The sequence below is a fragment of the Ictidomys tridecemlineatus genome, chromosome 12 (genome assembly GCF_052094955.1).
Source record: "Ictidomys tridecemlineatus isolate mIctTri1 chromosome 12, mIctTri1.hap1, whole genome shotgun sequence".
In the NCBI taxonomy this organism is placed as follows: Eukaryota; Metazoa; Chordata; class Mammalia; order Rodentia; family Sciuridae; genus Ictidomys; species Ictidomys tridecemlineatus.
Genome location: NC_135488.1, coordinates 22,076,048 through 22,090,082, shown reverse-complemented (window position 1 = coordinate 22,090,082; position 14,035 = coordinate 22,076,048). Strand labels below are relative to the sequence as shown.

The window sequence follows — 14,035 nt, the reverse complement described above, 5'->3', positions numbered from 1 at the left end:
AGCAGCCTGATTCTGGCTACAGCATGCTAAGCCCTGGACACAGAGCCAAGACAGACGTCGGGTGAGCAAAGCCTTCTCCTAGGGTCTCCTGGCTATTTATGCTGGGGCAGAGGACAACTGGACATTGCTGGGTGGGGTGACCTTTCCTCAGGCCAACCCTGCCAGTACTGCACATGGTGGATATTCCCTCTGGATTCCCACCAGCGCTTATACAAAGGACGATGCTTCTCAGATTCATAGGAAAAAGGGTGCGTGAAACTAAGACGATGCTAATCTTTACGTTAACTGATAAACCTTTCCCTCCAGAGAGCAATATATTTGTCATTCGTGTGGAACAATGAGTTTTCAATTCAATAAGGGTTTAAAAAATCACCCCACTCGCCACCTCCCAGGGCAGCCGAATGAGGCTGGTAGATGGACCGTAAAAGACACGCAGGGGTTAAACAGGGGCGCTGGCTCCAGAGCCCAGGCTGCCCGAGCTGGCCCTTTCCAAGCCTGTAATTAAGCTGACTCAGCCTCTGCTAAGTTTAGCAGCTAGCTCACCAGCTAGGAGGGCCTCAAACACGAGTCAAAAGGAAGAAATACAACATGACTGATCTTTACCTTGTAATAAATTCTGGCCACCAAACACCGCTGAAGAACCCTCTCGCGGAAATTCACAGCCTTCAACAGAAAAGCGAGGTTACCAATCGCGTCGGTGTTAAATGCCAGGAAACTGGAAGACAAATACAATGGCCATCGTTATTATTTTGGTTTCACCAAAGAATTTCATTTGAAAAAAATCGTGTTTTCCATTTTTTTTTCTTCCCCACGGAGAGAGCAGTGTAAACACACATCCTCTCCCGTCCCTTCTCTCACTGACTGTACATGCACTTCTTTTTAGTATTTTTCTGTAAATGGTTGGTTCTAGTTTTTTTTGTTTTGTGGTATAGAGGTTATTTGGTTTTCTGTTCTTACTATTAACTATGTGTTATAAGTAATGTTCAATACTTGGTATAGTCTATATTAACAGCTACATAATTTATATCAGGTGATAACATATTCAATTATTGATAAGTAAATATCAAAATTGAATATGAACAATCAAATATATATGTCTAGGCCACAAAGCATAACATTTATAAAATACATTACATATCAGAATCTGTGATAAGTATTGGCTGCTAATTTTTTGATAGTATAAAAATTCTCAGATGTGGAAATTATTATCAACTTATAGCTTGTTATGGTTTGGATATGAGGTGGCCCCCAAAAGCTCCTGTGTGAGACAATGCAAGAAGGTTTAGAAGAGAAATAATTGGGTTACGAGACCCTTAACCGAATCAGTGAGTTAATCCCCTGATAGGGATTACTGGGTGGTAACTGTGGGCAGGTGGGGTGTGGGGGAGGAGGTGGGTCACTGGGATGTGCCTTTGAGGTATATATTTTGTTGTAGCAAGGAGAGCTCTCTCTCTCTCTCTCTCTCTCTCTCTCTCTCTCTCTCTCTCTCTGTTTCCTGGTGCCATGTTCCTCCAACATGCTCTTCTAACTTGATGTCCTACCTCACCTCCAGCCCCAAGGATGGAGTCGGCCATCTACAGACTGAGACCTCTAAACCGTAACCCCTCAAATAAACTTTTCCTCCTTAAAATTGTCCTTGTCAGGTCTTTTGTTCAGAGCAGAAAAAAAAAAAAGAAAAAAAGCTGACTAGAACATATCTCAAGAAACAGAGGCTCAGAAATATGGAGTAACCTGCTGAGAGCACAAACGCAGGACACCATCAAGCTCGGCTCTGTCCTGGGGAGCACCAGTATTTGAGGGAGAGGAGCCCTCCAGGGCTTGGGCAAGGGCAAGTTAATGATTCATGGTGTGACTGTCAGCAGGGCATGGTGGCACATGCCTGTAATACCAGCAACTCAGGAGGCTGAGGCAGGAGGAATGCAAGTTCAAAGCCAGCTTCAGCAACTTAGTGAGGCCCTAAGCAACTTAGCAAAGGACCCTGTCTCAAAATAAAATATAAAAAAGAGCTGGGCTGTGGGGCTGTGGGGCTGTGGGGCTGTGGAGCTCTGATTGAGCACTCCTTGGTTCAATCTCTGAAACCAAAAAAAGAAATAAAGAAGAATGATGTTACTATCTTCATCAGGTAGTAATTTCCACTCTCCCCATTTGGCAAATTAAGAAACTGAGTCACAGGGAGTTAAAAGATTTAATCACAAACAGACTCAAAACTGTCACCCCATGAGCTTTTGCCCATCAACTCTGCCTTTTGGGCTAATTTTGTGGCTCTCCCCCTGAACCTTTCAGGTAACGTCTATAGAAAGGTAAGGGGTTAGTTCACGTAGGATCCCCAGAGCACAGCCACATCTGGCCCTCCTTTCTCCCACATCCTGGGGAAGTAATTATTATTATAGTACCCAAATAACTTAGGTTCCCAGTCATTAAAAATTAAAGACTCAAGTAGCTGTTGTTGACAATCAGAGGCAGGAGAGAAACTTCAAGAAGTACTTCTGAGACACTTTTGATATAGTGCTTAGGAGAATGCCAAATCCTGAATTAATAATCACCCATTTAGACAGGGAAGGCAAGTAGAAGTTATTTATGTGCAGTTATCAGGAAATTCAAATTACTGTTGTGAATGCTTATTTTGAATCTGGGCTTCAGATGGTTGAGTTTCTGCTTGTCTATTTCTCAGAAGGCAGAAAGAACTCTTAGTTAATTGAAAAGCAGGCTTTAGTCTTTCTGGGACTGTCACTATGAGACCTGGAGGCTGTCAGTGCTGTTGTTAGGACTGCCTTTGTGTCTTGGGATGCTTGCTGCACGCCAGCATTTGCCGACCTGAGGTTACAAACTGCTGTGCGACAGGATCTCGCCTACCGGGCCCTCAGAGTCCCGTGTCAGGCCCAACCACATATGCAGCCCTAGGAACTCATCTAGTGTGAAAAATAGGAATATAGCTAAAGGCAACCTCCTCGTCACTGTGTTTTATAAGGAGGTGAAATGACTCTATATTTAAATAAAATTTAGATTATATGCAAATGCATATTATGGGTCATGAGGGAAATGCAAATGAAAGCCACAGTGAGGTTGAAATATACATATACCAGGATGACTAATGACACGGACGTCCAATGTCGCTAGGGATGTAGAGACTGGAGACTCACACGTCTGCCATGGTAAAGCCCTTCAGGAGAAATTGTCTCTCTATTTCTCATACAGCTAAACAAATACCTATGCCATGAACTAGTGATTCCACACCTATTTGCCCAATAGAGACAAAACAAGTGTTCACAGAGGCTTATTGGAGAATATCCATGGCTGTTCTACTTACTGTACTGGAACACCTAGTGGGAACATTTCAGGTGTCTACTCATCATGAGAGAATAGGAAACAAATCCCCGAGAATCATGAAGTAAAATACCACTCCTCAGCAACAAAAAGGAACAAACACAAGTGATACCATAGAGAATCTCCAAAAGGATCTTGCGGGGTTCCTGAGCCCACCGCAAAGGAGGTCAGACTCTATGTTTCCCTTATGTGAACTTCTAGGACAGAAAAATCTCACGTGCGATGGGAAAATATCAGAGTGATGACTTCATTTGGAGTGGTGGTCATTGACTGAGAGGTACAGAGAGAACTTTCTGGAGTGATCAGTGATGGACTAGCCCTTAACAGGAGTGTTGGTTCCAGAGAGGTGTGCATTTATCAAAACTCAGTGATTGCAGAACAGATGTACATTTCATTGCATGTAAATTTTCTGCAGAAGAACAAAGAGAACCACAGCCAAATGTTGAACTGGAGTGAATGATGTTCCTGCTGGATTATTTAGAGATCTGGCCATGCCTGCAGTTTACCTTGAAATGCGTCAAAAGGAGAAGGATAATGGACACAGGAGCCAGGGACTGATGCATGGAGAGATAGTCATGTGCTGCATGAGGACAATTCAGCCAATGACAGACTGCCTAGCAGATGGTCCCTTAGCATCAGTGGAGCTGATTCCTGTGGCCTAGTGACACCACAGCCATCATAAGTCTGCAGCACATCACTCAAGTGTGTGGGGACACTGGTGTAAACACATGTGCTGCCTCCCGGTCCTTTGAAAGCACATGTTACCATGTGCAGTACCCAATCCTGGATCCTGGTGGGAAACCTCTGGTCCTAGCTTACGGACTTGCTGTCTGGGTGCACCATGGAAAGTCAGCTGCTGCGTGTGTGCGAGTCCCACCAGCAGGGGCCTCCTGCCTCTCGCTGCCCCAAGGCCACTGCTAGGTCCAGACCTACAAAAGGTTCACACAGTGCCCCACTATGTTCACACTATGGCAAGGCTGCCAGCTGCCGTGTTTTTCAGTGCATGTCCGTGTCATCGAGTGGCACGTGACTGTGTATGTGTGATGGTGGTTTGGCAAGAACAGTAGTATGCTCGCAGTAGCTTCTCTGTGACAGGTTCCCCCCAACACCTAGTGAAAGACACATTGTAAAAGCCTTTCAACTTTGCTGAATATTTGAAAATATTCATAATATGGAAAGGCCCAGGAGTGCAGGACAGGATCTTGACTTTGCTCAACACTCACCACCTCTTTGGGATCCCTGGGCTGGTGAGAGCAGTGAGGAGGACAGTGGCAGGCTCCCTGGGGACAGTGGGAGGCCGCACTCCCTGGGATGAGCAGGGGTGGAGTGGCGCTGTCTGCAGAGCCAGGGACTGCCCCTCACAGGTGCCAAGTAGCACCTGGTCTCATGGGGCCTTTCTAGGACAACGACTAATCCCCTCACAGCCCAAATGAGGGGTAGCCTTGGGTGGCCCTGCAAAGGGCTGCTCACTTGGAGGGGTTTCAGAGTACAGAAGCTCTCGGCCACCTTTCTTCATTCTCACGGCACATGGGCACTTCTCCTGTGCTTTGTCACTGTGATGGATATCCTGCTGCTCTATGGGGGTGCACGCTCCGGGGAAGCTGAGAGCCCAGGTCCTGCTGTGTCCAAGTGTGGGGCAGTGGCCAGTGGCAGAGAGAGCTGGAAAAGTGTCCATGACAATTCCTTCCTTCACGTAAAAATCAGGGTAAGTAAAGTGTGGGGATTTAAGTAGATAAGCACAGGGGGAGTGAATGAGCAGGACCCGGATGTGTGGGGGAGCCATGTGTACTGTTTTGGAGGTTAATAACTGAGACAAAAATAAATGGGCTAGAACTTTCCAAATATTTACAATTGGAATACTGCCTTTGGCACATCTCAAATCTGTCCTGGAAAAATTTGCTAGGAATATAGATTTGCATATGTGTGAGAGTATGTTGTGCTTTCCAAATAATGGAAACAAGCCCTTCTCTGCTCTCTGGAAAAGAAATGAAAGAGCAGATGATTTGTGACCAGTTGGGGAACAAGTTTCCTGAAAGGAAGAAACCGACTCTGCTGGAGAACTGTGCGAGTCCTTTGACTCCTCCTACACTGGAAATTTTTCAACCTAATAAGTTGGAGAGAAAACCATCGGTGCTATACAATGCCCACTCAGGGCTAGACATATTTAAAAAGATGCACCAAGTTGCTTCAGTGTGCGAGAACCAATTGAGACATAAAGCTAACAGAAACTTCAGCAAAATAGTCCAGGGATGTGGGAACTCGTGTTTTCAAGCTTTAAGATAAACCATGGTTGGAATAAACAGAAACCTGAGCAGCAACTTTTTAAACAGAAAGAAGAGAAGGGACCATGGATTTCTAAATTTCACTTCACCCCCATGGTTACAAAAAGTCCCATATAAACATTTATTGTATTTTCCATGTTTTTAATCAGGACTGCATTATGGTATTGTCTCATGAATAGATCCTCTGGAAATTAGCTCAGTACATTGGGATTGAGAGAGTAATCATTTTTTATTTGCTTCCAAATAAAAAATAATATATTTTTAAAAATACACAAAAGAAACACAGTAAGCTCTCCAAAAGTAGAATAAAAGAGATGACATATTTATAGATGTAAAAAGATGAAATAGACAACAAGGTACAAAGAGAGGATCGACAAAGGGAACAGTTGGTGGTGTGAAAAATAATAATAGTAGCAATAAACCAACACTCATCTGGTGATACTGAGCAGCACCAGCAGAGAAAGGAGAAGGTGCAGGAGATAATTCTATGGAGGACAAAGGGGACGTAGCCACAGATCCAGCACAAGTTCAAAGGATAATCAGAATAGTATGAAAACCCTTGCACCAAGTGGATAAATTCCCAGTAAAGTACAATTACTAAAACTTACACAAGAGAAAAAGCTTAAACAGTTCTAAAATAATGAAATGAATTAAATTGATAGTTTAAAATATTCCCCCAAGTGCAGATAATTTTCAAATAATTGAATTCTTCCACAGAATGAGAAACCACTCCCAAACTAGCTCCAGGAGACTAGTAAAACCTTGACACAAATCTAAACCAGGGACGTTGAAGAACGGAAAATTATGAGCCAATAAGTATAAAACCGCTCCCATTCGAATAAACCAAGCCCCAGGAACGTGAAGATGATAACCCAGCCTGAGAAAGCCAAGGATCTCCCCAGAATGTCAGAGTAGTTCAGCACCAGGAGACTGACAGGTCATTTATCAAATTAACAGAATACAGAAAGGTAGGTTCATTTCAATAGATACAAACTCATTTGAAAAATTCATCATCTAGTAATAATGCAAATGTGTTAAAAATAAGAAATGGAGCTTCTTTAGGATAACAAGTGTTTCTAGCAAAAGCTCCAGCCAACATTTTTAACAGTGAAACTCATCTTTTTAAACCAGGAACTAGACAAACAAATACTTTCTCTGTCTACTTCTAATCCAATTGCACCAAAGTTCCTGGCCTTGCAGTAAGATGTGAAAAGGATAAAAGAAAAACAACTGAAAAGGAAGAAATAGAAAATCATGATTTGCAAATTATATGATTTCCTGTGTGTGGGGGGGAAACAAAGAATCTAGATACATTTAGAAGAAAATTTTTACAGTCAGATTTATTTAGAAAAGCCAGCCGCAGACAGTCATGGTAGAACTTGCCTATAATCCCAGTAGCTCTGGAGGCTGAGGCAGGAAGATTACAAATTCAAAGCCAGCCTTAGCAACTTGGAAAGGCCCTATGTCAAAATAAAAACTAAACAAATAAAAAGGGCTGGGGATGTGGCTCAGTGGCTAAGTGCCCCTGGGTTCAATCCAGGATACCAAAAAAAGAAAGAGAGAGAGAGAGAGAGAGAGAGAGAGAGAGAGAGAGAGAGAGAGAGAGAGAGGAGGAGGAGGAGAAGGAGGAGAAGAAGAATGAAAGAAAAGCCAACTGCAACAGCAAAAATAGAATTTAAAAAATTCTCTTAACAACAACAAAACAATGATAAATCTATCAAAAAGGGGCTGAGGTTGTGGCTCAGTGGTAGAGCACTTGCCGAGCATGCATGAGGCACTGGGTTTGATCCCAGCACCACATAAAAACAAACAAAATAAAGGTATTGTGTCCATCTACAACCGAAAAAAAATTTTTAAAGATAGATATTTTAAAAAATCTATCAGAGGATATACTATGTATGGGTAAAATTGTACAGCCCTAGAAGATTCTTAGAAGATTAAAATCTTTGAGAAAAAATATCTGTTTTATTTACAAAATAAATAAGAAAAGTATTTACATGTCAAATTTTCTGCAAATCTATAGATTGAATACATTTCAAGGAAAATTTTAGCAAGTTTTCAAAACTGTGGTAAAATAAACATGTGGAAGCATTTGTCATGTTAATCATTTTGGTGGATCCTTCATTCCTTTCTAGGACTTCGTCACTCTAAACTGAAACCTGGATCCATTAAATAATGGCTATGCATCTCTCTTAGCCCCTATAATCAATTTTCTGTCTTTGTTAATTTGAGTACTCTGGGTACTTCATACATGTTTTAGTCATCTTTTTTGCTGCTGTGACTAACAGACCCGACCAGAACAATTGTGGAGGAGGAAAAGTTCATTTAGGGGCTCACAGTTTCAGGGGTCTGAATCCATAGGCAGCTGTCTCAATTCCTCAGGGCTCGAGGTGAACCTCATGGCAGAAGGGTGTGGTGGAGGGAAGCAGCTCACATGATAATCAGAAATGGGGGGGGGTAGATTCCACTTGCCAGATACAAAATATATACCCAAAGGCACACTCCGATGATACTCCCTCCTCCAGCTACATCCTACTACATTCAGGTACCACTTAGTTCATCCTGTCAGGGCATTCATTTACTGATTGTGTTAAGGCTCCCATAACACAACCATTTCTCCTCTAAACTTTGCTTTGTCTCACACATGAGCTTCTGGGGGACACCTTACATCCAACTATGATAATATACATTCATTCTTACAACACTGCCTTTAGTATATAAGACTGTTGTTTTCTTTTGGAGGAATTTGACAAACTGATATCAATAGCTATAGGGAAATACAAAATTCTAAATACGTAATTTATGTGTGTGTGTGTGTGTGTGTGTGTGTGTGTGTGTGCCTATAGGGAAATACATAATTCTAAGTTGTATTTCAGCTATAATAATGGAGTAATATTTTATCATAAAGACAGGGTAATTATAACCTGTTTGTTGGGTCAAAAATATACAAACTCTCTCTAGGAACAAAATAACCCCCAAATGGACTCCCACATGTGTGGAAATTTAACAAATGCCAGAGTAAGAAAAGTATTTACATGTTAAATTTTCTGCAAATCCATAGATTGAATACATTTCAAGGAAAATTTTAGCAAGTTTGTATTGCCAATAACTAGGATAGGATGGTTAGTTTATTAAATGGTACTGGAACAACAAACAACTCCGAAAATTGAGAAAAAAAATGGAATTAGATCCCTTCCTCAAAGCACATACAAAATTTTCCAATGAATTCAGGAATTAAACATGAAATGTGAAACTCTCAAGACTTAAAAAAATTAATATTTCATGACAATAAAGAAAGTGTTGAATATCAAAGAAAAGGATGAATTATAGTTTAAAAATTTATAATCTTAACTTAAATTGTTATAATTCAGGAATTTGCATTCATCCAAAGATACCACAAAGAAAGTATAAGAAAAGCCACTAACTGGGTTGTAGCATCTATAGTGACATAGAAAAAAGAACCCCTCAGAATCACTAAGATGAGACATACACACACAAAATAGAAAAAAAAATGGATAAAAACATGAAGAGGCATTTCACCAAAGAAGAAAAACATAAGGAAAATGAAGAGGGGGAAAACACGGTATGCCTTAGAAGTAATAAGGAAAATGCGATTTAAAATCCTGATAGGAGATCATTTTTTATGTTGCATTGAGAAAACTTAGGAAATTTGTTAAGATCAAGTACTGAGGAGAATCAGCTGTGGCTCTACAGAATGTGTGCTTCAGGCAGGAGGGTAGACTTGTAGAACCACTTTGAAAAATACCTTGTCACTGTCTAGTAAAGTTGAAGATTGGCATATTCCACAATAGCAAGCCCACTTCTGGGTGATATCTACCCTAGAGGAATGTTTTTCAAACAACAGGTTGCAAATCACGGATGGGCCATGAAATCCATTTAAAAGATTGATATCCAGTGTTCTAAAAAATAAAATTTAAAAACACCAGACAGTAACATGAGTAGCAGGACAGGCACTGTTTCCTGGAAAGTTTGCTTCAGTTGTCTGGGATGGAGGGCTCTGGGTGTTGTGATGATTGAAATGCATTTTTGACTCTAGATCATGTCAACTACGTTTGAAAGCCCTGTACAAACTCTTGTGGGTTCCCCAGAAAACATAAGCAAGATTTTTTTGTAACAACTTTGTGCAAAATATCAAAATGTTGCTTACACCTAAAGGTCCGCAAATACTGGAGATTAGAATGGATTAGCCAATTACGGTATATACATATGATGGACTATTTGGGGATGATATGACACTTCTTGGCCACATATAACAACTTGGATAAACCATAGAAACAAAATATTGAGTGAAAACAGGAAGTCCCTGATATAGCATATATTATGCCTTATCTTCAGAGCTTACAGACAATGCTAAGACAAAAAAACTGATTAAAATGATAAAAGCATCCTGAAATCATGTATCCTGCGTGTGGCGTCAAATTCCAGCTCTGCCATTTATTAGCCATGCAACCATGAGCAAATACTTAACCTCCTACCTCATTAAGTAGGTTTTTATTTCCTCATGATGAAATGGAAATAAAAACTTACTTAATGCGGCTTGAGGGTTAAAACCTATAATGCGTTAGGAGCAGTGGGTGTATAAGAAAGAAGGTGCATGAGGAGAAAGAAGAAAATCAGCATTGTCTGAATTCTTATGATGGTCAGAGGTTGCAAAAGCATTCAATTTACATATTCACATTTTTGTGTACATTAGATAGTAAAAAATTTCAAACCAGAGTAAGTTGGGCATGTCAAGATTTTGCAAACTTAGGTTGGATAATAAGATATTGAAGGCAGGTGACAAGGACACCCTGAGTGATATACATACCTGGTCCTCAGCTTGTCACTCACAGACGCCACCCAGCTCCAGAGCAGGCCAGCGAGTGGTTGGTCTTTGTGCTGTTTGGTGTATTGAGCCAGCAGTTCCCGGGCCACCACCTGTGCAGAGTTCAATCCTCATCAGCCATGCTCAGAAAGGTAGAGAGGCCAGAGTGCCTATAAATACTGCCGCTGGATAAGGCAGTTTCCCTATGAGCAACTCCTTGGAAGGAATCAAGAGCAAGACCCCTTCCTTCCAGGGACCTCCAGTGCCCATGGCAAATGCCTTGTGTTTACCCACCACTCCGATTCCCCCCACGGCTGATTTCTAACTAGCTCTGCCTCCTGCCTGCCTCAGCCTCAACATTGGTCCCGGAACCAAATACTTTCACTGACATGTCGGATGAAAGCTGCCTGCCTTCTGCAGATCAGATGGCCAGTCTGTTCTCTTCTTTGCCTTTGACATTCTCTGGTTAATTAGGCCTTTAGAGAATAATATTAAAATGTCCAAATTAAGCCATCTCTACTGCCCCCGCCCCATCAGCAGCTTTAAAGATATAATTTGGGCCTAAAATACTGCATGGATTTTGTTCAAAGAAGTCTGTGGCTCACTCACTGACAGATTGACACAAGTGAGGCTACCTTGACCCAGCTGCCCGCAACCAGCCTCCCAAACAGCGAGCCCAGCCCAAACTGCTGGTGTTCTGTGACTATGCGCTAACAAACTGTTGTTTCAAAGTACTAAGTTTGGGGTGATTTATTAACTAATCAGTAGAGTGCTAATTCGTTCTCTTTTGGTTATTATTTTTAGAATTTCCCTTATTCACTGTATAAATGGTTTTACAGAAATTATATAAAATTTTATATATGCTATCATTTAATAGTATATCATGTGATATTTTGGGGTATTTTGCATTGCTATATAGGATTCTACTTAGCTGTTTAATAGCTATATAGTATTCTTTGTTTGAATAAATCATGCTAATTAAACATTTCCCATTCAGTAAGACACTTAGGTTCTTTCCAATTTTACACTGTCAATAACCTTGACATCAATATATCCAGATAAACAGCAGGCTAGTGAGAGCCCAGGCCTGACGCAGTGACACGGAGGCTGTCAGGCTCTCCAGTCCCAGGGTCATGGAAGGATTAACTCCCCTCCCCATGAAGATACAGGTGTTTCTGGCTATTCTCTCCTTTCCTGTTTCCATGGAAACCTGCAACGTCCCTGCTGCCAAGGGTCCTTAGGCCTGGACTTCGGTCTGCATTTGAGGTTGCCTTGGTAATCCTGTGTATGGAGGCAGGCACGGGAATGTCTTACCGTGATTTTTCTTTTTGCTTTATTATAAATAATGTCTCTTTGATTTCTTTGAAGTATTGGCTCGAATTCTGAAAATTATGTCTCTAGATGGATTTTATGATCCATGATTTCATTTCAGGATAGTAAAGGGAGTGTTATTAGGTATCTCTGGTAATGCATTAGATCCCGTGGGATTGTGCGTCACTGAATTACGCATCAAAGAATAGGAACATTTTTATGGTTGTTGCTATACAAAATAAGTGTGAAAATCAAACACTGCCAACAGTGGGGAAAGTAAGAAAAGGAACAAACTTGAACTAGGGCTGAAATTAACATGATTTGGCAGTCAAGTTCAGCTTCACTAATTTCTCACCAGGATTGACACGTCCACTTCTTTGTTCCTGCTAATCTATTAGGTGTATAATGCTCCAACCCTTCTCTCTCTATCAAAAAAAAACCTCCATAAAAGCAACCTCATTCCAAGCATTGAGCAATGGCTTTCTCTGATTTCTATCCTCCATAGTTTTCTCTCATTCCATTTTTCTTGGTAGCAATTGCTGCTACCCGAGGACACAGCACCACTTCTTTGCTGGTGCGTGGTCTACCTGCCACCCAGAAGCTAAGCACTGAGAGGGCCAAGTGTCCCTCCTTGTATCCCCAGACAGGCACCACAGAGTTGGGAGCTGAGGAGTCTGCTTCCTGTTTTCAGAATCTCATCTAGTACATTCCCTCCCTTAAAATCTCCCTCGTGGTCATTTCCACCTTTCTGATTTAAGCAACTTAAATTGGGAAAATTAGCTCACTCCAACTAGTATTAAAATTAGAATGACATAACAATCAAGTTCGGGTGCTAAATTTGAGAGAAGCTGGGTCCTGGCCTACATGACAAGATAACCCATTGGGGGTGCTTGCTTCTTTTTTAGGTCATGAGACAAGCCAACGTAATTTTTAAGAAGAGGTGTTTTCTGCTGTCAAGGCCCCATCATAAAAGGTAAGTGACTGAAACCATCAGTTACCATGAGGTTTGTGGGTTGCCATCTCTAGACCCAGGACTTTGACAAACTACAAGGAGGAGGCAAAGATAGATCAGGGAGCATCTAGACAGAGCTTGCAGTGAAGAGGCATTTGCTTTTAACCTTTTAGATATATTACTGAATATAGCATTATAGCATACTGGTTATACACACACACACATATGTACGTATATATGTGTATGTGTATATATATACATATGTATATATACACACACACACATACATACATACAAACACATATGTGTGTGTATGTTAACTTTCTATTTTAAATAATCAGATTTACCAGAAGTTGCAAAATTAAAATATTACAGAGATATTCTCTCTAGCCACCACCACCTAAATTCCACCAAAAGTGATCTCCTATATAACAAAAGTGATTGTCAAAACCAGGAAACTCACTACCATTTTTATTCATGGGATCTTTTAGTTGTAGTCAAGATTTCATGAGTTAAAATGAACCTCCAAGTAAGTCCTTTTTAAAAATGAAACGTCAGTTTTTTTGCAGTGATTACATCCTGAGCAAAGTCAGGGGTCTAGGGCATGCCGGATTTCCTTGAGATGACCTGGGATGCGCTTTCTCTCGTGGGGGCGTGCGGTTTGGGGGATGCCTCTGCAGCTGTTTCTATGGTTTTCTGGTCCTGAACTCTTCCTTTTCTGGTCTATCTGCTCAGAAGCCCTTTCTTTTCTTTTAAATTTTATTTATTTATTTATTTTTACTTATAGGTGGATACATTATCTTTATTTATTTTTATGTGGTGCTGAGGATCGAACCCAATGCCTTATGCATGGTAGGTGAGTGCTTTACCTCTGAGCCACAACCTCAGCCTGATGGAGCCCTTTCCTTAAGAGAACTAGAGGCCACCTGAGCAACGAGAACAGCCACCACCTTCTCTTGTAAGGAAGGCCCCATCTGCAGGAGAAATCAAGTTCATCTGTAGCTGACATTTGGAAGCGATGAGTGTGGCAACTGTGTAGAATGATGACATCAGAAGCCCACGTTCATAATCAATGTCACATTCATCATGCAGCACGGACTGTGTAACACCAATAAAAGTGGTTTTAAGTCAAATCGATTTTCAAGACATCTAGGACGGGGCTGGGGATGTGGCTCAAGCAGTAGCGAGTTCACCTGGCATGCGTGTGACCCGGGTTCGATCCTCAGCACCACATACCAACAAAGATGTTGTGTCTGCCAAGAACTAAACAAATAAAATAAATAAATATTTAAAAAAAAAAAGACATCTAGGAGGCAACCAGCATTTCTACACTAAATATTC

At 41.2% G+C, this 14,035-nt stretch overlaps 1 protein-coding gene across 1 annotated transcript in view; it reads right to left on the bottom strand.

The window, feature by feature from the left end:
• LOC144369109 (acyl-coenzyme A oxidase-like protein) overlaps window positions 1–14,035 on the bottom strand; it is a 354,862-nt gene that overhangs the window by 148,290 nt on the left and 192,537 nt on the right. The window contains exons 12-13 of the mRNA XM_078028174.1: window positions 10,435–10,546; window positions 604–715 (exon numbers count right to left, since the gene is read on the bottom strand). Of these exons, the coding sequence (XP_077884300.1) occupies window positions 604–715; window positions 10,435–10,546 (224 nt within the window). The remainder of the gene's footprint in view (window positions 1–603; window positions 716–10,434; window positions 10,547–14,035) is intronic.